The sequence below is a fragment of the Hyaena hyaena genome, unplaced genomic scaffold (genome assembly GCF_003009895.1).
Source record: "Hyaena hyaena isolate Hyena2069 unplaced genomic scaffold, ASM300989v1 scaffold_33, whole genome shotgun sequence".
Lineage (NCBI taxonomy): Eukaryota > Metazoa > Chordata > Mammalia > Carnivora > Hyaenidae > Hyaena > Hyaena hyaena.
In genome coordinates, this window is record NW_024080666.1 from 4,665,778 (window position 1) to 4,691,021 (window position 25,244).

The 25,244-nt window shown below is 42.9% G+C and overlaps 1 protein-coding gene across 4 annotated transcripts in view; it reads right to left on the reverse strand.

The window, feature by feature from the left end:
* SLC14A1 (solute carrier family 14 member 1 (Kidd blood group)) overlaps positions 1 to 25,244 on the reverse strand; it is a 37,287-nt gene that overhangs the window by 7,081 nt on the left and 4,962 nt on the right. The window contains exons 1-6 of one of the 4 annotated variants that reach the window (XM_039228856.1): positions 22,193 to 22,290; positions 21,451 to 21,514; positions 8,467 to 8,623; positions 7,579 to 7,768; positions 5,315 to 5,443; positions 3,355 to 3,547 (exon numbers count right to left, since the gene is read on the reverse strand). In XM_039228856.1, the coding sequence (XP_039084787.1) occupies positions 3,355 to 3,547; positions 5,315 to 5,443; positions 7,579 to 7,768; positions 8,467 to 8,602 (648 nt within the window). In that variant the 5' untranslated portion in view covers positions 8,603 to 8,623; positions 21,451 to 21,514; positions 22,193 to 22,290. Of the gene's footprint in view, positions 1 to 3,354; positions 3,548 to 5,314; positions 5,444 to 7,578; positions 7,769 to 8,466; positions 8,624 to 18,609; positions 18,754 to 21,450; positions 21,515 to 22,192; positions 22,291 to 25,244 lie in introns of those variants that run through there. The other 3 variants (XM_039228855.1, XM_039228854.1, XM_039228857.1) reach the window with 3 other exon arrangements.

Here is a 25,244-nt window from a genome sequence, read left to right on the forward strand (position 1 = left end):
CACTTCCCGCACCATGACGATCTGCCGTGTCTCCCTGTGAGGATGGCAGGGACCTCAACTTACACTTCTGTTGCTTTTAACTGTCCATTGGTGCTCAGGCCTGATATACCAGCGCACACTGCAGTCAACAGAAATACTATTACTCCCTTGCAATTGTGTTGTTAAGGCTGGAGATCCAGATAAGGCTCTCTTATCCATAATTCAGAAGCAATAACAGCAAGTTCATGAATCAGGACCCTATTTACACTTCTGCTGTTAACGAGAGTGTGTATTAATTTAAACCAGAATATCCTTAGCTTATTCCAGTTATCAACAACTGCCAGTCAGTCCACAAAAAACCCACAAAAATACATGTAAATGTCACAACTCTACTTTCTGGCTGAGGCCTACATTCAGCTCATGTATTCACAAAATGGCAGTTTTCAGGAAGGTACAGGGTTTGATTTAAGCTAACAAATGCTGATAGCATTTTATAGCAACACATCTGGTAGGTCCAGGATAGGCATATTTAGCCACATTAGGTTAGTGACCAAGGCCATTTGCTGAAAAATGCCTTCCCATCTCACTCCCTCCATCGTCTCTAGGTCACCATGTACATCTTCTGAGCGACCTTGGGGAGGTGGTGACTCTGATACAGCGGGAACTGCCCTCTCCCTTCATGTGTTAGGCTGGATCTAATGCTGGCTTCCAAATGCTACATCGGTGCTTACTCAGCACATGGGACCATACTGTGAGTTTGAGTCTATCCTGAGATGGACCTTAAATTTTCCAGCCCGCGCTGGATCTTTACGTCTACGCTAAATCGTTTCCTGTTTCTCTAGAACTTTGTCTAGGGAACTGGACATGGGCAAAGACTACCTACACTTTCAAGTCAGAACTGAGCGGCAGAACCATCCCTCAGGTCGTCAGGAATGCGGGCCCTGGCTGAGATGGGAAATAAGGGTGCTGATGTTGGGGCGGTAGTTCATAGTGAGAAGAGCAAGACACTTACGTCCTCGCATCAGCACTGTCCAACAGGACTTCCACGATGGAATATTCTGTATGTTTGTTGTCCAATGCGCGTGCCTACTGAGCACCTGAAATGTGGCTAGTGAGGCTAAGAAACTGAGTTTTTAATTTTATTCAATTGTAATGAATTTCACACTTAAATTAAAATAGCCACGTGGGGCTAATAGCTACGATGTTGGACAGGGAAGTTTTAGATATATCAAGTAACATTATTTATAATATTTTTCGGGGGAGGTCCGAATATACATTTGATTTTATTTCAAGTTATGTCCAAATGCTCCCATTTATTTTCTGGGCAAGAGTATACAGAAAAGCCTGCTTGAGCTCCTCAAAGGGCTTTCATAACCTGATAGTGGGAAAGCCAGTCTTTTGCCATCATAAAAGGTGGTATTTTTCTTCTGATTTTAAGTGTTCTCTTGTTTTCGACAGTCAAGAAACTTTAAACAGAGTTACTAAATAAACACCAACAGGAAGAGCTTGAATGTGATTTGGGCTAACCAGGGTTTTATTTTTACTAATATTAATTTTTAATGTTTATTTATTGGGGGGGAAAGCAGAGAGCAGAGAGAGAGGGAGACCAAGAATCCTAAGCAGGCTTCATGCAGTCAGCACAGAGCTTGATGAGGGGTTTGAACTCACAAACTGTGAAATCATGATCTGAGCTGAAATCAAGAATTGGACACTTAACCAACTGAGCCACATAGGCGCCCCCCTGGGTTAACCAGATTTTTAACAATGGTGCTCTCTTCGTGCACATCTGCAAAGAGATACATAGAATACATCTTATGATAGTGGTTCTCAAACTCTGGCCCACATCACCATTATTTGGGGAGCTTGTTAATACAGGCTCCCAGGCTCCATTCCCAGAGATTAGGATTTAGAAAGTCTGAGATGGAGCTTGTATTAGTGTTTACAAAAGAAAAACAATGGGGGCACCTGGGTGGCTCAGTCGGTTGGGCGTCTGACTTTGGCTCAGGTCATGATCTTGCGGTTTGTGGGTTTGGGCCCCACATTGGGCTCTGTGCTGACAGCTAGCTCAGAGCCTGGAGCCTGCTTCAGATTCTGTGTCTCCCTCTCTCTCTGATCCTCCCCTGTTCATGCTGGCTGTCTGTCTCTCTCTCTCTCCCTCTCAGAAATAAAAACATTAAAAAAAAAAAAAAAGAAAAAACAATGATTCTAATGCCTACCAAAGTTTGAGAACCATGAATTACTGTACATATTCTATGAGATCTGCCAAATGAAAAAGCAGAATAGAGAGGTTCTGTAATGAGATTTAGCAGAAGGAACAAATTGTTTTGATCGGAGGAGCCAGATCACGGAGGCCTTAACTCCAGGCTGGAGGCTCTGCCTCAGGGGATGGCCCCCAACACACCCACCCAAAGTTTGAAACAGATTCTTGGACTCTGACTTTGAAACAGAACTATACTCTGGAGTAGATTTTAGGAAAAGAGGAGGAAAAGTTAGCTTTGAGCAGTCATTTAAAAAACCCCGTAGAGGGGCACCTGGGTGGCTCAGTTGGTTATGTGACTGACTCTTGGCTTTGGCTGAGGTCATAGTCTCACAGTTTGTGGGTTTGAGCCCCATGTTGGGCTCTGCACTGACAGTGGGTAGCCTGCTTAGGATTCTCTTTCTTTCTCCTCTCTCTGCCCCTCCCCCACTTTCTTTCTCTCAAAATAAACAAACATTAAAAAAACCAAGCCCTCAGAACAGGGGTGCCTGGGTGGCTCAGTCGGTTGAGTGTCCAACTTCAGCTCAGGTCATGATCTCATGGTTCGTGAATTTCAGCTGCACATCAGGCTCTGTGCTTACAGCTCAGAGCCTCGAGCCTGCTTCAGATTCTGTGTCTACCTTTCTCTCTGCCCCTTCCCTGCTCACACACTGTCTCTCTCTCTCAAAATTAAACATAATTAAAAAAAAAAAATCCCCAAACCTTAGAACAAAGAGAAAAGAGACCAAAAAAAGGAAGAAAAAAACAGATGCTTAAATACAGACAGCAAAATGGTGGTTACCAGAGTAAGTGGGGGAATGGGTGCAGTAGGTGGAGGGGATTAGGAGTACTCTTATCCTGATGAGTACTGAGTAGTGTATAGAATTGCTGAATCATTATATTGTACACCTGAAACTAATATAACACTGTATGTTAATTACACTTCAATAACAATAATAAACAAGCCCTTAGAGCCCAAAGTTTTGGAGCAGGACGAATGGTTTATAGGGCAAGATGAAGTCAGCAAGCCCACCCTAGAGCTGAGTCTCCATAAGGCTCTGATGCCCAAGAACAATTAACAAGGAGGACACAGAGTCTTCCAGAGCAAGGCAGGAATGTGAGAAGACAGGGTACCTTACCTGCAGAGCACTGAGGTCAGTCCAGGTGATATTGGGAACCTCAGTTACAGGTCTGAGCAGTTTGCCTGGGAAGAACGGATTGTAATGTCCTGTGGCCGAAAGGTACATCGACAATGCCATGTTGAAGGGCAGAGTGAAGACTGGGAGGTCCCATTTGCAGAACAAGGAGCTCAGTGCACTTGAGAAAACTGGACTAATAACAACAGCAACAACCACAGAAAAAAAATGGAAGAACGTGCACGTGACAAGTCAGTTGACAAACTGAATCTCTACACTGTGGAGGGGCTTTGTTTCATGGGCAAATATGTCCCTAAAGTGCTATTGAAGCAAACTTTTCACAGGGGAGGAAAAAATAAAAGAAACCCCAAAAACCAAAACAAAACAAAAAACAAACACCTGTGGAATAAGCCCTGTCAGAGACTAATTCTTACACAAGGTCAAAAATGAATGCTTCGCTTACTTGGTTTTGAAAAATTATACTCTGGGGTTGCTCACAGTGACATAAAATCCAGGTTTTAGAAATATTTTCAAAGTATTTCAGACATAAAATATTATCTACATGGTTAAAGCCCCCCTGTGTAACCCACTTGATCATATGACCCTCCCTCTGCACTAGAGGTGACCACCATCTTGAATTTCTAGATCTTCCTGAGTGTTTATATACCTGGTTTTGAAAAGAGAAACAACTGTCCTAGGAAGGATGTAAGGTGGTGTGGGCTGGAGGAAGTTTAGGGTGGGGGCTGGGGGCAGTAGCTTTAGCGGTTGGTGACCTTTGGGAAGGAACTACTCCTCCATCTCCTTGTCTGTAGCTTGGGGGACTGGATTAGATTAGACGGTCTCTGGGCCTCTTTTGTGCTCTCCCATGTTGGCTCATCACTAAGGTCAGAGCTCCGGGTCATGGGAGGGGGTGTGGTGAGCACCTGCAGAGGATGCCTCCTGTCCTGCAGCTGGTTCTTCAGAACTGGTTGGAAATTACTTCCTGGACAGGTTGGCTCTGCCAGCAGGTTCTCTCCCACACACCTGTGGGTGCAGCCAGGGTGGGTGTCCCTGCAGACACTGTCCTCAGTGGGCTACACTTCTCATTTTTGCAGATATCAGTGTTTTTTATACTCTATGGGCTGCACTTTTCATTTGCGTGGATATCAGTGTTTTATATTCTAAATATGCCATAATAAGAAGGAAATGTTTGCCCCCCCAAAATGGGGGGAGGACTTAAGAAACTAGTGTGAAGGATTTAGGGTTTAAAAAAAGGAGTTAAATTCAGTAAAGCAATGTTTTGAAGGTAGCAGGGGCAGGTGGGTAAGGAGAGTTCATATAGGCACACACAGAGTGTTTCTCAAAGTGTAGTCCTTGGATCAGCCACATCCTTAGGCAACTAATTAGAGATGCAAATCTCTAGGCTCCATCCCACATGCACTGAATCCAAAGTCCTGGGGAGGGAGCAGCAGTCTGTGTTTTCATAAGCCTTCAGGTGATTTGGGAGTGTGCACATTTAAGGATCACTGATGTACGGGGTCGTTCTCAAATTTGGTACTTTGGAGCCCCCTGGGAGGCTTTAAAACTCCCCATGACCAAGCAAGACTCCAGACCAATGATATCAGAATCTTGGATGGGGGGAGGCGGGGTGAGATATGTGTGGAGGGTCACATGCATCAGTGTGTTTTTGATCCTTTATGTTTCCAATAGACCTAAACTGAATCTAAATTTAAAAAATTATTTTTCTAAAAATTGTGCATGTGTATATATATCATAAAATTTACCATTTCAGCCGTTTTGAAGTGTGCGCTTCACTTGCATTAAGTATATTCACATTGTTGTATAACCATCACTGCTGTCCATTCATAGAACATTTCCATCTTCCAAAACTGAAACTCTGTACCCATTAAATACTAACTTCCCATTCTCTCTTGGGTCTATACATGTTCTTCTAAAAGCGTTTTGAAAACCAGTTACAACTTACCAAGTCATGGACATAGCAGACACAGGGAATAACAGCCACCAGAAATAGTTGCCCTTGTCTGAAAAGACAGCCATGAGTATTCCCAGCAAGGTGCCGTTGTAGCCCTGGAGCCCGGCTGCAATTGCTGACCTGCAGGCGAGAGGCACAGCATGGACATGGGAACGTTGTTATTTCTTCTGTATCATTAAGGGTCCCTGGCCAGCATCATTAAGGGCCTCAGAGCTCTTACGTGAAACTTTCCTAATTCTGACATTCTTGGTCAGAGGTGTAAGATTGCTGAATTGTAAATTCACTTTTGTAGTGTCTGTGACCTTATAAACATTAATATTCCAACTTAGCATGTGTTCATCTTCCTGTGCTTCCATCTGGTGGTCTCCAAATAACCATTTTCAAGTTATTGCAATGAAAGAACAATTACTTTTCCTGGGCAGAGTACTCCATTTACATGCACATTTAGCATCAAATTCTTTTTGCTTCTCTGCATTTCACCTCACTTCTGATGGTTGTCCTAATGGTAATTTTCTACTCCTGGCCCAAATGGTTCACGTTTCATAATTGAGCACTAGAAGCCCTAAGTGAGAAATAGAACAGCTTCTATAGATAAGCCCCAAGGCTGACAAGCCAGGCCCCTCCAGGGCTCTAAGAGCTGACATCTCACACTATGAAGGGCTGAGTTAAAGGATGAAGTCATTGGGTCATAAGGTGTGAAGATGGCGGAGTGAGTAGGTGAGGTTAGGTGCAGGGTCTGAAGGAGGGTGACGCCATACTACAGGGGTGGCTTGGGTGGTGTGAGACCTTCAGCAGGGGCAGGAGGTACCAGCGAAACAGCAAGGTGGTATCACTTACATTCACCTGGGTGAGAGCACGAGAGGTGGAACTCTGTCCAATGTCCTTTGTCTACCTTAAGTAATCTATCAGGACATGTAGGAAGTGATTGAATTTGTACTGGTTTAACCCCAGAAGTGACACTGTCTTCTTGAATTTGGGACTATACGTGAGGACAATGGGCCGCTATGCAAAGACTCATCTTCTCAATAAGGAACTTGGAGGTTTGATGCTTGGCTGCCATTGCTTTAATGGTACTGTCTGCAAGTTGCAGAATGCCATACTTAAGGCAACAGGAAGATGTGGATTCACTTAAAACAGGGTTGCCATTTTAATGCGGTCCTTTAGGACTGAGGAAAGTAAAAGAGATTTGAAAATCAACACACGTAAATATGGCTTGACTTCTAAACAATATCTGATAAGGAAAACGGGTCATTTTCCACTTAAACAATGAAGGAATAGTTAATACGGCACAGTCTTGGACCACACCTACAAACTGAATAGACCATTTCCTGATGTGCGTTGGAATAGGATTGAACCTAAGCTACGGAGAAGAAATCAGTCTCTTTGGATTTGATGGGAAAGTGGAATATTTTCTGATTCTATTTCTGGTTAGTTTCTTAGGTACTTTACGGTAAGTGTTATAAGAGCTAAGTTATTACAATGACCATCCACTGGTGCTTACACATTGATCCTGGACATCTAGAAGACCAGCAGCCTCCCCGATAAAACTAGAAATCAGGAGCTGTCTTCTCGCATGGAAGGGGTCAGCTTATCACTTCACTGATGACAGATTAATTTATAAAGTACATACTATATTTGAGTTTAGTACAAGATCAAGCCCCGAGTTGGGCTCTGTGCTGCCAGTGTGCAGCCTGCTTGGGATTCTCTCTCTCTCTTCTCTCTGCTCTTCTCCCACTTGCCTGCTCTTTCTTTCTCTCTTTCAAAATAAATAAATAAACTTAAAAATGTATGTGCTATTTTTAACCTAATACATAGTTGAGAAGACACACTAACACTTCTTAAGTCAGAACTTTTTAACTTGGAATTTGTGATTATTCATCTTTCTAGAAACTGAACTAACCTTTGCACTGCCTATAAAGAATGAATTTGCTAAATTAGGCATGGAAACAAGATATCATGGAATTAGTGGAATTTTTTAAGCCATCAAGACTTTTTAAGAACTCATATGCCCAAACAAACAAAATGCTGATGATAAATAATTGATTAATCATTAAAGAATGATTTAGTGAATGATTAAAGAGAAATAATAAGGGATATAAATGATCCCTGATATGATTCAAGACAAATATAGAGTTCTGTGGAATAAAGGTGGATTTTTCTGGGAAGAGTGGGACTTTATCACAGGTGCCCGAAGTCACTGGTTGGCTCCTGTGTTCTCAGAAGCAAGAAGAGCAGGCTTGAGTGGACACACCTACCTGTCCTGAGCAAGTAACAGGGCTGTCAGGGTGGAGATCACTGTTCCCACACAGCCATTGAGAGCCCACCAGGGATTCTGGACCAGGAGTCCCACTAGAATCAGGATTCCACTGATGGGGTTGCTGACGAACACCACTTGGGATATGCCCCGAAGAACCCAGTCTACGAACTGGAGCACCTGTGGCTTGTCTGGAAGAGATAAGATGCACAGAGCTAAGGAATCGACAAGGCAAGATTCTCCTTTCCACACCCAGTACCCAGCCTGAGTAAAATCATCAATATCCCTTCTGATAAGGGTGAACTAAGTTTTGATATTCCTGGAAGCTTTCTCCCTCTGAGTCATTTCCCCTTTATTAACACCCAGATCCCTGAAACCCTTCTGCTTCTTTATGCTCTACCCACGCTGTCCCCATTAGAATCTCCACTACAGAAAGCATTGAATGCACTTATTTACCATGCTCAGTGGTACAGACTCTTAAGTCAAAGAAATGAGTTACCAATAATAAAACTTCAGTGTCTTAAGTGTTGAAATTACAGGATGGAACCAAGTGCCTTCCTCTATTATGAGCAGGGCCCTGGTCCTGACAACTGTTTTCCATAAAAACATTGGAAGAGGTTAGAAGGTAAAAAGTTAGGGGTGTCTGGCAGGCTCAGTCGGTAGAGCATACAAATCTTGATCTTGGGTTGTAAGTTCGAGCCCCATGTTGGGTGTAGAGATTACTTAAAAATAAAATCTTAAAAAAAGAACATGAGAAGTTAAAAACTGGAGAGGAGGGAAATGGATAAAAGTCAAGGGAATATAACTAAAGACATGAGTACAAGAACCAGCAAGTCATTTCCCCCCAAGATACCTATCCCATCAATCCAAGGGATAGAAGCACAAATACCTTTAAGCCAGCCGGCAAATTCTTTCATATCACCGATGACATAGCCAAATGCCTTGGGGAGGCGCCTTCTTCTTAGACTTGATAAAACCTGATTTTCACCCTGGTCCACTTTAGCCATAGTGGGAGTGTTCTCCATGGGTATCTCTTCCTCTGGCTCCTTCAGGAAAGGACAGAGCTCATACACATCCTACAGCAAAGCACTTCAGACTGGCCAGCATTGGGCCTGGTTACAGTAGCCACAGAGGATAAGTTTAAAAGCACCTCATTTGGACCATGACATCCCAGGGGACTAAGAAAGCACCAATTTCCTCTTGAAACACTGTCATGGAGATTATTGCCCAAATCCTAATCCCACACTACTTTTTTCATCATTGCCTTTAATGCTACCATGAGAAGGTTCTGGCCTTGAATTTCATAAGTCCAGTTTCTAGTTCAAAAAATATTCATTGAGCATCTACATCCTGCACTCAAGGAGCTCAGTCTAATGAGAAAGATGCAAAAATAATTATTTTAACATACTGAGTCAAATAATAATATAGAAAGAGCTAAGACCAAGTACTGAAGCTTCATGCTGTCAGTTAAAGGAGCCAGGTGTCAGATTATAAAATGGTGCTCACTAATGCAGACCAAATAGCCACTTCCAAAGATAAGCAACTTTCTTTTTTTTTTTTTTTTTAAATTAAGATTTTAATTCCAATATAGTTAAATACAGTGTAATATTAGTTTCAGGTGTACAATATTGATTCAGCAATTTTATACATTACTCAGTGTATGATCATTTGTTCTCTACAGTTATGAGTCTGCTTTTGGTTTGTCACTTTTTCTTTCCGTTGTTTCTTTGTTCTGTTTCTTAAGTTCCACATGTGAGTGAAATCATATGGTATTTGTCTTTCTCTGTCTTATTTCACTTAGCATTAACTCCATCCATATTGTTGCAAATGGCAAGATTCATTCTTTTTATGGCTGAATAATATTCTGTTATAGGTCAAATCACATATTTTTTATGATTGAATATTCCAATATATAAATATATAATATGGATATATATTATTCAACCATAAAAGAGATCATTCATATATAAAAATATATATTAGTATTACTATCACTGATGGACCATATATTCCATACTTTGACACTGGGGCGGTTTCCATAATTTGACTATTGCAAACAATACTACAATAAGGGGTATGTGTATCCTTTAAAATTAGTGTTTTTATATTCTTCAGGTAAATACAAAGTAGTGTGATTACTGGATCATAGGGTAGTTCTATTTTTAATTTGTTGAGGAACATCCATACTGTTTTCCACAGTGACTGCACCGGTTTGCATTTTCACCAACAGTGCATGAGGGTTCCTCTTCCTCCACATTTTCACTAACACTTGGTGTTTCTTTGTTTTTGACTGTAGTTATTCTAACAGGTGTGAGGTGGTATCTCATTGTGGTTTTGATTTGCATTTCCCTGATGATGAATGATGCTGAATATCTTTTCATGTGTCTGTTGGCCATCTGTATGTGTTCTTTGGAGAAATGTCTATTCGTGTCTTCTGCTCATTTTTAAATTGGATTATTTGTTTTTTGGAGTTTGAGTTCTATTAGTTCTTCGTATATTTTGGATACTACCCTTTTATCAGATATGTCATGTACAAATATCTTCTCACATTCAGTAGGCTGTATTTTAGTTTTGTTGATTGTTTGCTTTCCTATGCAGTTTTTTATTTTGATGTAATCTCAATAGTTTATTTCGGCTTTTATTTCCCTTGCCTAAGGAGACATATCTAGAAATGTCAATGTCAGAGAAATTACTGCCTGTGCTCTCTTCTAAGATTTTTATGGTTTCAGGTCTCATGTTTAGGTCTTTAATCCATTTTGACTTTACTTTTCTGTATTATGTAAGCAAGTGGTTCAGTTTCATTCTTTTGCAAGTAGTTGTCCAGTTTTCCCAGCAGCATTTGTTGAAGAGACTGTCTTTTTCCTCATGGCATATTCTTGCCTCTTTTGTTGATTAATTGACCATATAATTGTGCATTTATTTCTAGGCTTTCTATTATGTTCCATTGGTTTATGTGTCTGTTTTTGTGCCAGCACCGTACTGTTTTGATTACTACAGCTTTGTAGTATAACTTGAAATCTGGAAATGTGATGCCTCCAGCTTTTTCTTTTTCAAGATTGTTCTGGCTATTAGTGGTCTTTTGTGGTTCCATACAAATTTAGTATTATTTGTCCTAGTTCTGTGAAGGATGCTATTGGTATTTTGATACTGATTGCATTAAATCTATAGATTGGTTTGGATAGTATGGACATTTTAACATTTAATATTTGTTCTTCCAATCCATGAATTTGGAATATCTTTCCATTTGTTTGTGTTGTCATCTAGTTTTTTCATCAGTGTTTTATAGTTTTCAGAGTACAAGTCTTTCATCTCCTTGGTTAGGCTTATTTCTAGGTATTTAATTTTTGGTGCAGTTGTAAATGGGATTGGTTTCTTAATTTTTCTTTCTCTTGTTTCATTATTTCTATACATTGATCTATTCTGAGATCTTACTAAATTCATTTATTAGGTCTAGTAGCTTTTAGGTAGAGTCTTTAAGGTTTTCTATTTATAGCATCATGTCATCTGCAAATAGTGAAAGTTTTACTTCTTCCTTACCAGTCTGGATGCCTTTTATTTCTTTTTGTAGTCTGATTGCTGTGGCTAGGACTTCCACTGCTATGTTGAGTAAAAGGAGTGAGAGTGAGTGGGGGTGCCTGGGTGGCCCAGTCCATTAAGCATCTGACTCTTGACTTCAGCTTGGGTCATGAGCTCATGCTTTGCGAGTTTGAGACCTGCATTGGGCTCTGCACTGACAGTACAGAACAGAGCCTACTTGGCATTCTCTCTCTACCCCTCCCCTGCTCACACTCTCTTAAATAAACTTTTTTTTTAAAAAGTGCTGAGAGTAGACATCCTTACCTTATTTCTGATCTTAGGGGGAAGTTCTCAAGTTTTCACCATTGAGTATGATGCTAGCTGTGTGTTTTTCATATGTAGCCTTTATTCTGTTGAGGTATGTTCTCTCTAAACCTGCTTTATTAAGAGTTTTTATCATAATTGGATGTTGTCCTTTGTCAAATGTTTTTCCTGCACTTATTGAAATGATGTTTTTTATCCTTTCTCTTATTAATGTGATGTATCATGTTGATTGATTTGCAAATATTGCACTTACATCCGAGGAATAAATCCCATTTGATTGTGGTGAATGACTTTTTTTAATGTATTGTTGGATTTGGTTTGCTAATATTTTGTTGAGGAATTTTGCATCTATGTTCATCAGAGATATTGGCCTATAGTTTCTTTTTGTAGTTTCTTTATCTGGTTTTGGTATCAGAGTAATACCGGCCTTGTAGAATGAATATGGAAGTTTTCCTTCCATTTTTGGGGGGATAGTTTGAGAATAATAGGTATTAAAATCTTCTTTAAATGTTTGGTAGAATTAGCCTGCGAAGCCATCTGGTCCTGGACTTTTGTTTGTTAGGAGTTTTTGATTACGGATTCAGTTTCATTGTCGATAATCAGTTTGTTCAAATTTTCTCTCTCTTCCTGATTCAGTTTATGGAGGTTATGTGTTTCTAGGAGTTTATTTATTCTAGTTTGTCCAGTTTCTTGGCATAGAATTTTTCATAATATTCTCTTAAAATCCTTTGTGTTTCTGAAGTGTCAGTTGTTATTTCTCCTTTTTTGTGATTTTGTTTAATTATCTCTCTCTCTCTCTCTCGATGAGTCTGACTAAAGTTTTATCAATTTTGTTGATCCTTTCAAAGAACCAGCTCCTGGTTTCATCAATCTTTTCTATTGTTTTTAAAATTTCTATATAATTTATTTCTGCACTAATCTTTATTATTTCCTTCCTTCTGTTTTTGTTGTTGTTCTTTTTCTAGCTTCTTTAGGTGTAATATTAGTTTCCTTATTTGAGATTTTTCTTGCTTCTTAATGTAGGCCTGTGTTGCTATAGATTTATTAGGACCACTTTTGCATCCCAAAGATTTTGAATCATTGTTTTCATTTTCTTTCTTTTGTGTGTGTTTTCATTTGTTTCCATGAAATTTTTTATTTACTCTTTGATTTCTTGGTTGAGCCATTCATTGCTGGATAGCATTTTATAGATAACATGTATTTTGCTCCTTCCAGATTTTTTTCTTGTGGTTGATTTGTAGTTTCATAGTGTTGTGGTCAGAAAAAAGGGATAGTATGACTTCAGTCTTTTTGAATTTATTGAGACTTGTTTTGTGGCTTAACATGTTATCTATTATGGAGAATGTTTCATGTGTGCTTGAAAAGAATGTGTATTCTGCTGTTTTAGAGTGGAGTTTTCTGACTGTTTCTGTTAAATCCATATGGTCTAATGTGTTATTCAAAGACACCGTTTCCTTGTTGATTTACTATTTGAATGACCTGTCCATTGATGTTAAGTGGGGTATTATAATAATAGTATTGTATTACTGATTATTTTCCTTATGTTTGCTATTAACTGTTTTAAGTGTCTGGATGCTTTCATGTTAGGTGCATAAATATTTACACTTATTATACCTTGTTGGATGGTTCCCCTTATTATGCAGTTTCTCTCTGTTTCTTGTTACCATCATTGTTTTAAAGTCCATTTTGTCTGATTTAAGTATTGCTACCCTGGCTTTCTTATTGCACCCATTTGTAATGATAAATGCTTCTCCATCCCTTTACTTTCAATCTGTATGTGTCTTTAGGTCTGAAATGAGTCTCTTCCAGGCAGCATCTAGGTGGATCTTTTTTTTTTTAATCCATTCTGCCACCCTATGTCTTCTGATTGGAGCAATTAATCTATTTACATTCAAGATAATTGATAGGTATGTATTTATTGCCATTTTGTTATTTTTATGGTTGTTTTTGTATTTTTCTTTCCCTTTCTTGCTCTCTTCTCTCATTAGTTGGCTTTCTTTAGTTATATAACTGAATTCCTTTCTCCTTAATTTTTGCATATCTATTACTAGTTTTTGATTTGTGGTCATCATTCAGTTTGTATATAGCATCTTCTGCATATAACAGTCTATATTAAGTTAATGGTTGCTCGGGTTTGAACCTATTCTTTATTCCACTTGCCCTTACATTTAGGTATATGGTGTCATACTTTACATACTTTTATTTTGTGAATACTTTGATTTTTATAGATATACTTATTACTGCTTTTGTGTTTCCTACTTTCCTTACTCTTGCTTATGGTCTTTGCTTTTTACTCAAAGAGTCTCCTATTTTAACATTTTTTTCTAGGGCTGGTTTAATACTCATGAATTTCTTTAACTTTTATTTATATGGGAAGCTCTTTATCTCTCCCATTCTGAATATGATAGCCTTGCTGGATAGAGTATTCTTGGCTGCAGATTTTTTTTCCTTTCAGCATTTTGAAATACCATGCCGTTCCCTTCAGGCCTGCAAAGTTTCTGCTGAAAAAATCAGCCGATAGCCTTCTGGGGCTTCCCTTGTATGTGTTTTCTTTCCTCTTGGTGCTTTTAAAATTCTAGCACTACTTTGTGCCATTGTAATTACTATGTATCTTGGTAGGAGCCTCCTTGGGTTGATTTTGTTGGAGGCTCTCTGTGCCTCCTGAATCAGCATTTCTGTTTTCTTCTACAGATTTGGGAATTTTTCAGCTATTATTTCTTCAAATAAAACTTCTGCCCTCCTTACTTTCTCTTACTCTGGGTGCCTATAATGCAAATGTTACTACCTTTGATGGTGTTGCTGAGTTCCTTAAGTCTATTCTCATTTCGTATAATTTTTCCCCCTCTTAGCTGCTTAGCTTGATTGCTTTCCTTTCCTCTGTCCTCTAGGTCACTGATTTGTTCTGCTTACTCTAGTCTGCTATTTATTCCATCCAGTGTATTTTTAATTTCATTTATTGTGTTCTTTATCTCTGATTGGGTTTTTATTTTTTTTTTTTTATCATCATTAAGGGTCTCACTGTTGTCCTTCACTCTTTCCTCCAGTCCAGTGAGTATCTTTATGATCATTTCTTTAAATTCTCTATCAGGCATATTACTTAACTCCATTTTGCTTAGATCTCTTGCTGTGATTTTTGTCCTGTTCTTTGATTTGGGACATATTCCTCTCTCCTCATTTTGTTTGTCTTGGCATCGGTTTCTCTGTGTAAGGAAAGTCAGCTATGTCTCCTGCACTGCAAAGTAATGGCCTCATGAAGAAGAGGTCCTGTAGTGCCCTGCAGTGCAAAGTCCCCTGTTCACCAGAACCTGGTGCCCCAGGGGTGTCCTCTAAGTGTGTTGTGTGGACCCAGCTTTTGTGTCTGAGCTGATTTTTCCTTCAGTCCAGTCATCTGCAGTGACTTTCTTTGGCTATTGTGGGCAGGGTTTGGTCCGTGTGGTGTAAGTGGGCCAGTCTGAGGATGTCTTGGGCTGGAGTTGAGGCAGACCAGGCATCTGCCGGAGATGCAGTAGCACCCATCTGCAGGGTGCTCTCCCTGTGTTGTCCACTGAGAAGCTTTTGTTGGTAGGTAGGGCCTGCACAGACAGATGCCTTCCCCCAGCCCACTGCTGGGGCTGTGGTCTCCCTGGTGTGTGTGGTTATCTTTCCCTTTCCCTGGGGCAGGAGTCACTTTGGAGGGGTGGCCAGGAGAGAGTCCACCACCTGTTGGGGATGCTTGTGCTCTGCCAGGACTGTGACACTGCTCTGAATGGGCTCCAGCCTAAAGGGGCCCTGCAGTGTTGGAGCTGAAGCAGTTGTGTCTGCATAAGACAGAGCAGTGAGGGAGCACTTTTAGCAAGTTAGGTAGCGAGCGCGTAAGCACCTCTCTGGTTCCTGCAGGTGGCTGTGTGTTTATGCAGGGGGGCAGGGAGGGGAGTGGCACCTGCCAGCTCCTTTGTTCCTGGAGGAGTCTCCCAGTGATCTCGGTCCCTCCAGGACACACTCTGATAGGAGTAAATAACTCTTCTTCCTGCTTGTCCCAGGCATTTTTCAAACTGCTGCTTCTATGCTGTGTCTCCGCAGGGCTGTTGTGCAGTCTCTTTAAGCACAGGGCCTCAGTTTCCTCTCTCCCACTCTGCTCTCCTAGAGCCAAGCCTGCTGATTTTTAAAGTTTCAGATTTTAAGTCCTGCTCATTGTGAGAATGAAATTCAGCGCCCCTCTGGCTTTCAAAGACAAATGTTATGAGGATTTGTCTTCCCTGTGTGGGCTCCCTGGTCCAGGGTCTGTTTCTATCCTCTCTCTGTGCCCTGGACTCCCTTCTGACCATGGACCAACCTGTGGGTCCGTTTAGCTCCCGCATCTTCACCCTTTCTACCCTCTTCCACATGGCTTCCTCTCTACATTTAGCTGTGGTGTTAGTTTCTGCCAGTCTTCGGGTCATTTCTGGGAGTGTTATCTAGTTGTATCCATGGGACAGGGTGGGCTTAGGGTCCTCATATTCCACCACTTTTCCAAGAAGTCCCAAGCAGCCTTGTAAAAACTAAGTTTTTATTTTACACAAAAATTAAAAATTGCTGGAGATTTGTTTTTAAAGGTTTGCAAGGGCAGAATTATTTACAAAACTGTGTGTGTGTTGACATAGCCTAAGTGAAGCCGCTCACAGACACTCTCGAACTCAAAGATTGCTTGAATATGTCCCCACATCAGGCAACTGCCTCAGATATTCTTTATGTTTGGAATTTGTTATTTAAATGCTGTAAAACAGACAAGGATAATATTCCACAAAGTATAGAAACTGGAAAAGGTAAAGGTGAACCAAGCTATTGAAAACCAAACAGTTGTAATCTACGAATCGTACAACATAAGAATGTACAATGCATGATTATAGTAAGCGTGCCTCGGGAAAATACTATTGTAATCACGGCTTGTGTTCACTAGGAGACTCTCCCCTTCTCATGATAACTCTATGATAGGAAAGCACCAACGTCACCAGAATGGTTCCCCCTAGACAAAAATGAAGTTTTCACAGTGCCAAGGTAGAAAGAAATGAAGAATACCAATGATGTAATTCCAGAGATGGGCAAAGGGAGAAAGACAATGGCAAGACCACCGTGCATGCAAGAAATGTCAAGAGCACAGGCAGGTAAGCATGGAGTAGGAAAACATCAAAACTATCAGACTGCAGAAAGCACAAGTGGAATGTTGAAGCCACAGGCATACAAGACATGACCAAGGTAATACCCCAGATCTGTGCAGATAAACCAGCTCTTCTTCCCTGTGACCAGGCTGTGAGAGGGGCGCTCATGGCTATTTTTAGCCCTATCATTGTTGCATTTGCCATAGCCAACAAACATCTATTAAAAGATAATAAAGTTATTCCTTAAAAAAATGTTTTTTTCAATCTTGGCTAGTTTGGGCTTCTATTAATCACAGTACCAAAATCAATGTGGGTAACTGATTTCTTATTGGGTAACCATTACACTTCAATTCCATTATTTCACTGCCCAACTAACTGCTCCGCTTTTAAACAATGGCCAGCCATTAATCATTGCACAAAGCAGAACTATCTATGCAAGGAATTCTAGACCACACTCATTTTGTCTTGGCAAAATAGTATTAGACACTAGCATTTGTGAGCTTTCCAATGAACCGTGCGATTAAGAAATTTTTTTAAATTTTTGTTTTAATGCTTATTCATTTTTTTTTGAGAGAGAGAGAGAGAGAATGAGAGAGAGAGACAGAGCATGAGCAGGGAAGGAGCAAAGAGAGAGGGAGACACAGAATCTGAAGCAGGCTCCAGGCTCCAAGTTGTCAGCACAGAGACCGACGCAGGGCTTGAACCCATGAACCATGAGATCATGACCTGAGCTGAAGTCAGACGCTTAACCAACTGAGCCACCCAGGTGCCCCAGATTAAGTAATTCTTAAATTGAAAATTGCTGGAGATCAGGAATCAAAAGGTTGTCTATATGGAGCTCAGCTGACCTCACAGTTACACATGGAAAACTATTCAAATTCTAAGCAATTGTGAAAAATGACCTTTTATTTTGTAATCTAAGTGATATCATTTATGTTCATATATCTTCCTCTTTAAATCATATAACTGACAATATTGCTCAGTAAGGTCCTTCCTCAGCTCTAGTGACCCATTTGCGAGAGGCTTAGCCTCAGGCAACGTCAAGGACCTCAGACACAATTGCTTTGAGTTTCTGTAACTGAGGTCAATTCCTACAGAGGCAGCACTGAATGAAAACATTACAGGTTTTCCAGCAGCTACAGAAACAAGTAGATAGGTTATTCCAGGGTAAACAAATTCATGTTCTAGGAATGTCTGGCATATATTTATTTATTTTAAAAACACCACTACCTCAGAGATTTTGGAGATAACAGATGCCAAACTCGATATTCTAACTGGCCAGACGTGATTGAGAACCTGTACGGCCTGAGCTCCCTGAGGAGCCACCCAAAGTTAAAGCCGGAGCTTTGTCTAAATCCAGGCTACAGAAGGCTTACTGTGATCTAGGTCTCCAGTACCCACACGTTGGGATGGGTTGTTGGGGGTACCGTCCCTTAGAGAGAGGCCTCCTCTCCCGAGTTAAGCCGGCAGTCGCTGCTGTGGCAGACCCCTACCTTCCATACCCCAAACCTTGTGTTCTAAACTACTAAACACTTCCAGAACCCCTTGAGTCCTGACGACTTGCTCCAGAACTCAGGAAGGAGTGCTGGTCATGAGAAACCAGTACCTTCAAGGTTGTAGTTCACCTTAGAATTTTATCACGCTTCACTATTTGCAGGTCTTGGGGGAAACTTTAATAATTCCAATCAGGAAGGGAATGCAGCAAGGAACTTCTACTGATACGCAGATTTCTTAAATCTAAGTAGGCCATTAAATTTAACTAAAAAGATAAGAAAATGAAAGGAAGAAGCTCTAATTAATTAGAAGCAGAGTAAGATTAAACCCCAGACTACTTTTTTCCCTTGCTTTTCCACTGTTAACAAAACTCATTAGTTCAACAAGGGAGCGTGTAACCCAAGATGAGCGCCATATGACTTTCAGGCCACCGACTCCCATGCATCCGGCTGAACCCAAGCCATGACACTCAGCAGAGCATGAGAACCCCACTTCCCAGGCTCTGTTCAGGAAAGACACACCGGAGAGTGGAGCGCAGGCACCCGCATTCCTGGAGGCAGAGGCATCCCTGAGACAGATCGTACCTGTTCCGGAGGCCCATGCGCCTGGGCCACACTCTGCCAGGAGAAGCCTCTGTGCGCAGCCTCACCAGCCTTAACTCCAAAACAGTCTTTCCAAAGACCACAAGGGGCGTCACCAGCACCGCCAATCAAAGACCGTCCATTCATCCTTCCTTTCTCTCCATAATTGACAAAGGGCAAAAAGACGTGAATCAGCAGGCTGAGCACTTGAAATGCAGCAGGGTGGGGGGCAGGAGGGCAACCGGTGGGTTTCTGGGGAGCAGAGCTGTGGCCCCAGATGGAGACTGCAAACGGAGAAGGCACTTCTCCACCAGCAACGAGAGACAATGAGCTAACTACAGACATGGAATGTTCATTTTGCTTTGTTTAAAATAAAAGGAAAAAATGATGGTAAACCATCCTGCACAGAGACCAATGCACAGACTGTGCTCTGTGTTTCACTGCCAGCGGGAGGTTGGTAGATCTGAAGCCTGTCCAGAGGGAGGCTCAGACCTGCTTCAGCAAACTTTAGGGCTCCATCTTGGGGACCGACGCAATGCAACAATTTCCCTCAGCCTTATTCTTTACCAACAGAAGAAGGCATGGGCGTGGGTTCTATTTTCTGTAGTAAGATACAAACCACACTTTTAATGCACGGCAAAAGCCCCGTCTCAGAGACTGCTCAATGGCATTTTTTTGGTATCAAAATAAGAATTGTTAAATATTGGATATCGCCTTGTTAATAACAAACCATTCTTAGTTGAATTCACAAGTGTGGAAACTTTTCCTAAGACTGATTGATTATATATATATTTTTTAGGTTTATTTGTTTATTTTGAGAGACAGAGTGTGTGGGAGGGGCAGAGAGAAGGCGAGAGAATCCTAAGCAGGCTCTGCACTGTTAGCACAGAGCCTGATGCAAGACTCAAACTCATGAACAATGAAATCATGACCTGAGACGATGTCAAATGCTTAACTGACTGAGCCACCCAGGTGCTCCTCTAAGTTTTATTTTTAATTTTTTCTTTCTTTTTAAAAAAATTTTTTAAAAAAACGTTTATTTTTGAGAGAGAGCAACAGAGAACGAGCAGGGGAGGGGTAGAGAGAGAGGGAGATACAGAATCTGAAGCAGGTTCCAGGTTCCGAGCTGTCAGCACAGAGCCTGAAGCGGGGCTTGAACCCACGAACTGTGAGATCATGACCTGAGCTGAAGTCAGATGCTTAACTGAGTCAGCCACGCAGGCGCCCCTCAAAGTTTTATTTTATTTATTTCTAGGAGAGAGAGAGACAGCGTGAGCAGGGGAGGGTCAGAGAGAGAGGGAGGCACAGACTGAAACAGGCTCCAGGCTCTGAGCTGGCAGTCAGCACAGAGCCCGACGCGGGGCTCGNACAGACTGAAACAGGCTCCAGGCTCTGAGCTGGCAGTCAGCACAGAGCCCGACGCGGGGCTCGAACCCACGAACCGCGAGATCATGACCTAAGCGAAAGTCGGACGCTTAACCGACTAAGCCACCCAGGCGCCCTTCAAAGTTTTATTTTAAAAAAGAAAAACTTTTCTCCCATTCAGGGCTATCATTCTTCCTTCAGAAGTTCCAGAAAAGTTGCCTCTGTGTGTGGTATTTTTTTTCCCCCACCTTCCTTTTTTTTTTTTTTTTTTTACTTTCCTTTACTGACTTGCTTTGAAAAAGCCACAGTTACGGAAAATATTACTGACATGTCTTAGAAAAAATTGTGTGTCTAGAGATTTATCAATGGTTAAACTATCTGGTTAGTTAAGTACCAAACAGAAGCATCTATGGGTTGCATTATTTTTTTGTTTGATGAAGAACAGCATTATGAAAAACCAAAGGTAGGGCTCTCATCTTACATGCGGTTTGAAAAAAGGAAAGAAGAAAATAAAAAAGACAAGCAGGGACTGTCACATTCCCTCAGTGTTGGTGTTTACCCCTCTGACCGCTGCATAGCTCCCGCCTGTCCCCGGCCACCATAATCACACATCTAAGAGGACAATATCCTTGAGCTCAACATTGGTATTTTCTTAGAGCCAAGAGAGAAAAATGCGAGAGCCACGTGAGGTTGTAAAGAGCACGAAGTTCAAGCCTTCACTTTACAGAAGGGAAAACTGAGGTTCAGAGTGGGGACCATCCGAGTTTACTCGGCAGAGTCAGCCTCATGCAGTACGGAAGCTGCGGTGGTTTTTGCCTTCCTGGAGCAGGCGAGTAATGCCACCCAAGAGTCTGTTCAAGTCAACAAAGAGTGAAGGAGCCTCTTTGCAGAGGGGGTCTGCAGGGTGTGTGAGGGCTCAGCGATGCAGTGCACACAGGCTGTCTTCATGGCCCGCCGTGAAGTAACCCTGGGGTGGGGGCGGGGGCAAACAACCACCAGGCTCCCCCCCGCCCCGACCCCATGCCCTTGCTGCAAACGGTGATTCCTCTGACAGACAGACAGGTCCCTGTCCCTCAAAGTGAGCCTCATCCTTTTCCATCACTGGCACATCCTCCACAACATCTGAGGAATTTTCTGGAAGCTACACCTGTTGAACTTTCCAGCTGGGGTCAGAAAGCACTAGTCAAAACCCAAATCCCCAGTGAAATGCAGCAGTACTTATTCCAATGCAAGACAATACAAGATTTCAACTCAACCAACACTCCCTATTTTATTTGATGAAATAAAATTCATTCTGTTGCCGGGGCATATTAGAAAGCTATGCAATTGGAGAGGCCTGAAAGTCTTTAATTGTCTATGGCTCAAGTAGCACTTAAAAAAAAAATCCAAAGTTTTGGAAACACATATAGAAGAAAACATTTAAACATCCATGCTCTAGCATAAGGAGAATGAAAGTATTGACATTGATTTGGTACTTACAGTAATCCTGAGCTTAGGTAGCTTTTGGTCTGAAGAGGTAGGAGGTGCTCGGGTTTCTTTAAAGCTGTTATCAGAAATAAAGAAAATGCTGTCAGGTATTCTTGTCTCCTGAGGAAAACACTTCTGTCCTCAGAGGGCACCACTCCTAGAAGCCTTGAGGTCTGAATTCCAGACCAGAAAATGCAGCAGCAAAGAAGCCGTGAGATCTTGGGTCGCAGGGTGACCGCCAGGTCTCCCGATGGGCGGCCTGCACGCCCCCTCCAACATGACGGCACAGGCAGAGAGGTGCAGAGAGCCGGAGTTGGGAAGGGCCATTCCCAGCACCCCACTTTCTTTTGAGCCGTATTGATAGGTCTCCAACTTTACTCAGTTATTTCAAGAACACAGCTCGAAACCCCTACACAGCACTGATGCACCCCGAGCCAGTCAGCACGTAAAGTGGACCGCTTGCCCAAACCCCTCTTGCACACGGAGCTCGGGTGCTCCTTCTACCCAGCTCCAGAAATCATGAGCAAAGACATTGCTTCCAGGCTCCTAGGAAGAAGCCTGCGGCTTTGGAAAGGTGCTTTCTAGACTGCCAGCACTCTGACTTGGCTGCTTCTACTCGGTTGCAACCAGGTGAGCTGTATTTCTTCATTAACAAGAAGGAAAGGGCGAGAAGCAACAATTAGGAGTAAGAAGATGAACTGGCAACAAGGAGCAGCTGGAAATGAATAGAACCAAGGAGGAGGAGGGTACTCACACTCCACTGGCTTCCTGGTGGCAGAAGGCACTGGCTGATAAAGCCCTGCTGGGCTCCACTGAGAGGGAGGGTGCTCCGCAGAGATAGTGCTGGGAGGAGGCACCTCACAGTTTTATACTCGGAACCCCGCTCTGCTCACTTGTGCACTTGGCTTTCTCCTCCCACTTCCAGCCCCAGGGCCAAAGCATTGCGGAGGGCCAGTCTCCTGTCCTGTACCTGATGTCTCTCTCTACCCCCACCCCCCGCTGATACGTCTCTCCTTTTTCTTCCCCCTCCCCCTCTTTTCCTTTCTCTCACTCTCTGGGGATGTTTCACTCTCCCTTCCTCCCTCCCTCTCTCTCTTCCTGTCTCTGCTGATGTTTCCCTTTCTCTCTCTCTCTACCCCTCCGGCCTTGATTTGGTGCCAGCAGCTTTGCCATCTCTGTGCAGTGTCCCAAGATCCGTCTTTTCCTTCTCCCTTGAGCTCTGCCCTCACCCTGAAATATTTCGGGAAATATTTAAAGAAGAGCAACATAGCGTCTCTGAAAATTAAAATCTGAGGGCCAAGTTGCTACGCAGTAGACTCTTGTGCTCAGTGACTGCTCCCGGGTGGAATTTTCTCTCAGACGCCACACAGCTTCTGCACAGGTGTAAGCATCCAGCAAAGTCCCCAGGCGCGTGGCGTGAGGGTGGGGAGGACCGGGGCCTGCAGTTCACTTTCTGAAAGCCAACCTGCCCTTTTCCCCAGTGAGGAGGAAACAAAACTATAAGTGTTTCCCTGGAGCGTCCTTCTTTCCAGGTGAGAATCCCAGGACAAACTCTGCTGCCTTTTAATATGCAAGCCTTCCACGGAGAGGAATCTAAAATTCAAGTGAAAAATCCACTTCTTCCCCCATCCTTCTTAGAATTCAGTTCTTGTTATGGCGTGCTCTGTTACGGCAGGGATCTCACTAACTCAGGTGCACTTCATGGAGCACGGAATTAAAAAACAAGCAAAAACCAAACACCCCCCAGAAAGCTGTGCAGGTATCATGATGTTTCTGTCATCTGGGCCTCTGGTCTCCTGCTGGAGCTTAAGGGCTTGTCTGAGGTCTGCGAGGCAGCCGCGACTCTCTGGCTCCCCCCACTGGACACCCACGGTACCACAGGGCTCCTGGTCCTGAGCGGCCCCCGCTGCTGCCCCTTGCAGCTCCGAGGTGGGGTCTAGGAGGGAGACCAGAGGTCCAGGGTCATGATTACAGTTCTGAGCTTCAGGGAACTCTCCCTCCAACATTTTGTCTTGGGAAAATAAGGAGAAAATAAGCTCCTGGGTGACCCCGAGAGGGAAAAATGAATCATAAGAGGATAGTCCGAGGGCCTGGTATGGGAATGAAAGGGCTCACGCTAGTTTCTAGAAGTTCCTTATGCAAATGAGCTACCACCCATCCCATATAGTAATAATAATGATCACAGTATGAGTGGTGGGAGTGGCTGAGGGCTCACTCTATGTGCTGGGCACTGTACGAACCACTTCGTTCCCATTCCCATCAGCCATTTAAACATTGCAAAAGTGTGGGGCACCTGGGTGGCTCAGTTGGTTGAGCACAGGCTTCAGCTCAGGTCATGATCTTGTGGTTCATGAATTTGAGCCCCGCATCAGGCTTGCTGGGCTTTCTGCTGTCAGCACAGAGCCTGCTTCAGACCCTCTTTCCCTTCTCTTTTTGCCCCTCCCCTGCGTGTCCACGCTCCCTCTCTCTCTCTCTCTCGCACTCTCTCCCTCTCAAAAATAAACATTAGGGGCACCTGGGTGGCTTAGTTGGTTAATTAAGCATCTGATGCACCCGACCTCGGGTTGGTCATGCTCTCACAGTTCGTGAGACTGGGCTCTGTGCTGGGCTCTGCTGACAGCTCAGAGCCTGGAGCCTGCTTCAGATTCTGTGTCTCCCTCTCTCTCTCTGCCCCTCCTCTGTTCACGCTCTGTCTCTCTCTCTCTCTCAACAATAAGTAACCATGAAAAAAATTTTTTTAATTGCGAAAAGTCCTATGAGGTAAATGTCATTATCCCCATTTTGCAGATGAGAGAAACAGAGGCTCACAGAGTTTAACTCATCCAATGTCTAACACCAAAGTTTGCACTTTGATGTACTTCAGCACCATCCAGTATTTCCAGCTGCTGCCCATTGTTTACCTTTCATTAATTCACTGATTAACTTCATGAACAGGCTATCAGAGACCTGATTCTGAAGCCGTCTCAACGCGGCACCCATGCAGCCTTCTGCCTCAGTGGCCCCAGTCAGTATTGAGTCCAAATCTTCTTGGCAGAACCACCCCTCTCACCCCTCCTCATCCTCTCCGCCAGTTCCTGTAAAGTCACACCTGAAGCACTGCTTGCAAAATGCAGCCTTGCTATTTTGCAGTGCAGGCATGTGGGCTTCTGGGTCAGACAGACCTGAGTTCGAATCCTCACTTTGTCGGTTCCTAGATGTTTTACCTTAGATATATGTGCAACCCTTTCTGAAACTTACTGCAAAATGGGGTACGTTTACTTCCTTTATAAGGTTGTGATGAGGCTTGGCAAGGATACACGGTAAGCTGTGCACCTGACCCGTGGAGGTGCCACCATTCTGACGCCTCCCCATCTCCATGGGGGTTGGGCTGTCCTTGAGAATTCCCGGAAAGATCCCCCTCCCAGCCTGGACCAGGGGAAAATCTTCCTGGCTGTGACATTAGAAGGGATGGGGTTATGATCTTGGAGACCAGCGTTCAGAAGAACTCTGGACCAGGTGGCTGGCCGACAAGACTCCTCAAGTTTTTGTGCTGCAAGATCCCAGGGCGCAAGTGTCTGCTGTCGCCCAGTGGCTTTGCAGAGGACCCCCTGAGCAAGAGTGCAGAGGGACGATTGGGCACCCAATGGGTGCAAACATGGATTCTTAGGTGTTTTTCAACCCTTGTTGCATAATTTGATGCCTTTTTCTCCATTCTTTTTCCAGCACTTCCTGCTATCACTTGCAGCATACTTTTGGCTGACATTGTTTTCCTTTCCACAGCTCCCCTACGTGCCCCCCAGAGCTCCCCCTTGCATGTGCTCGTCTCC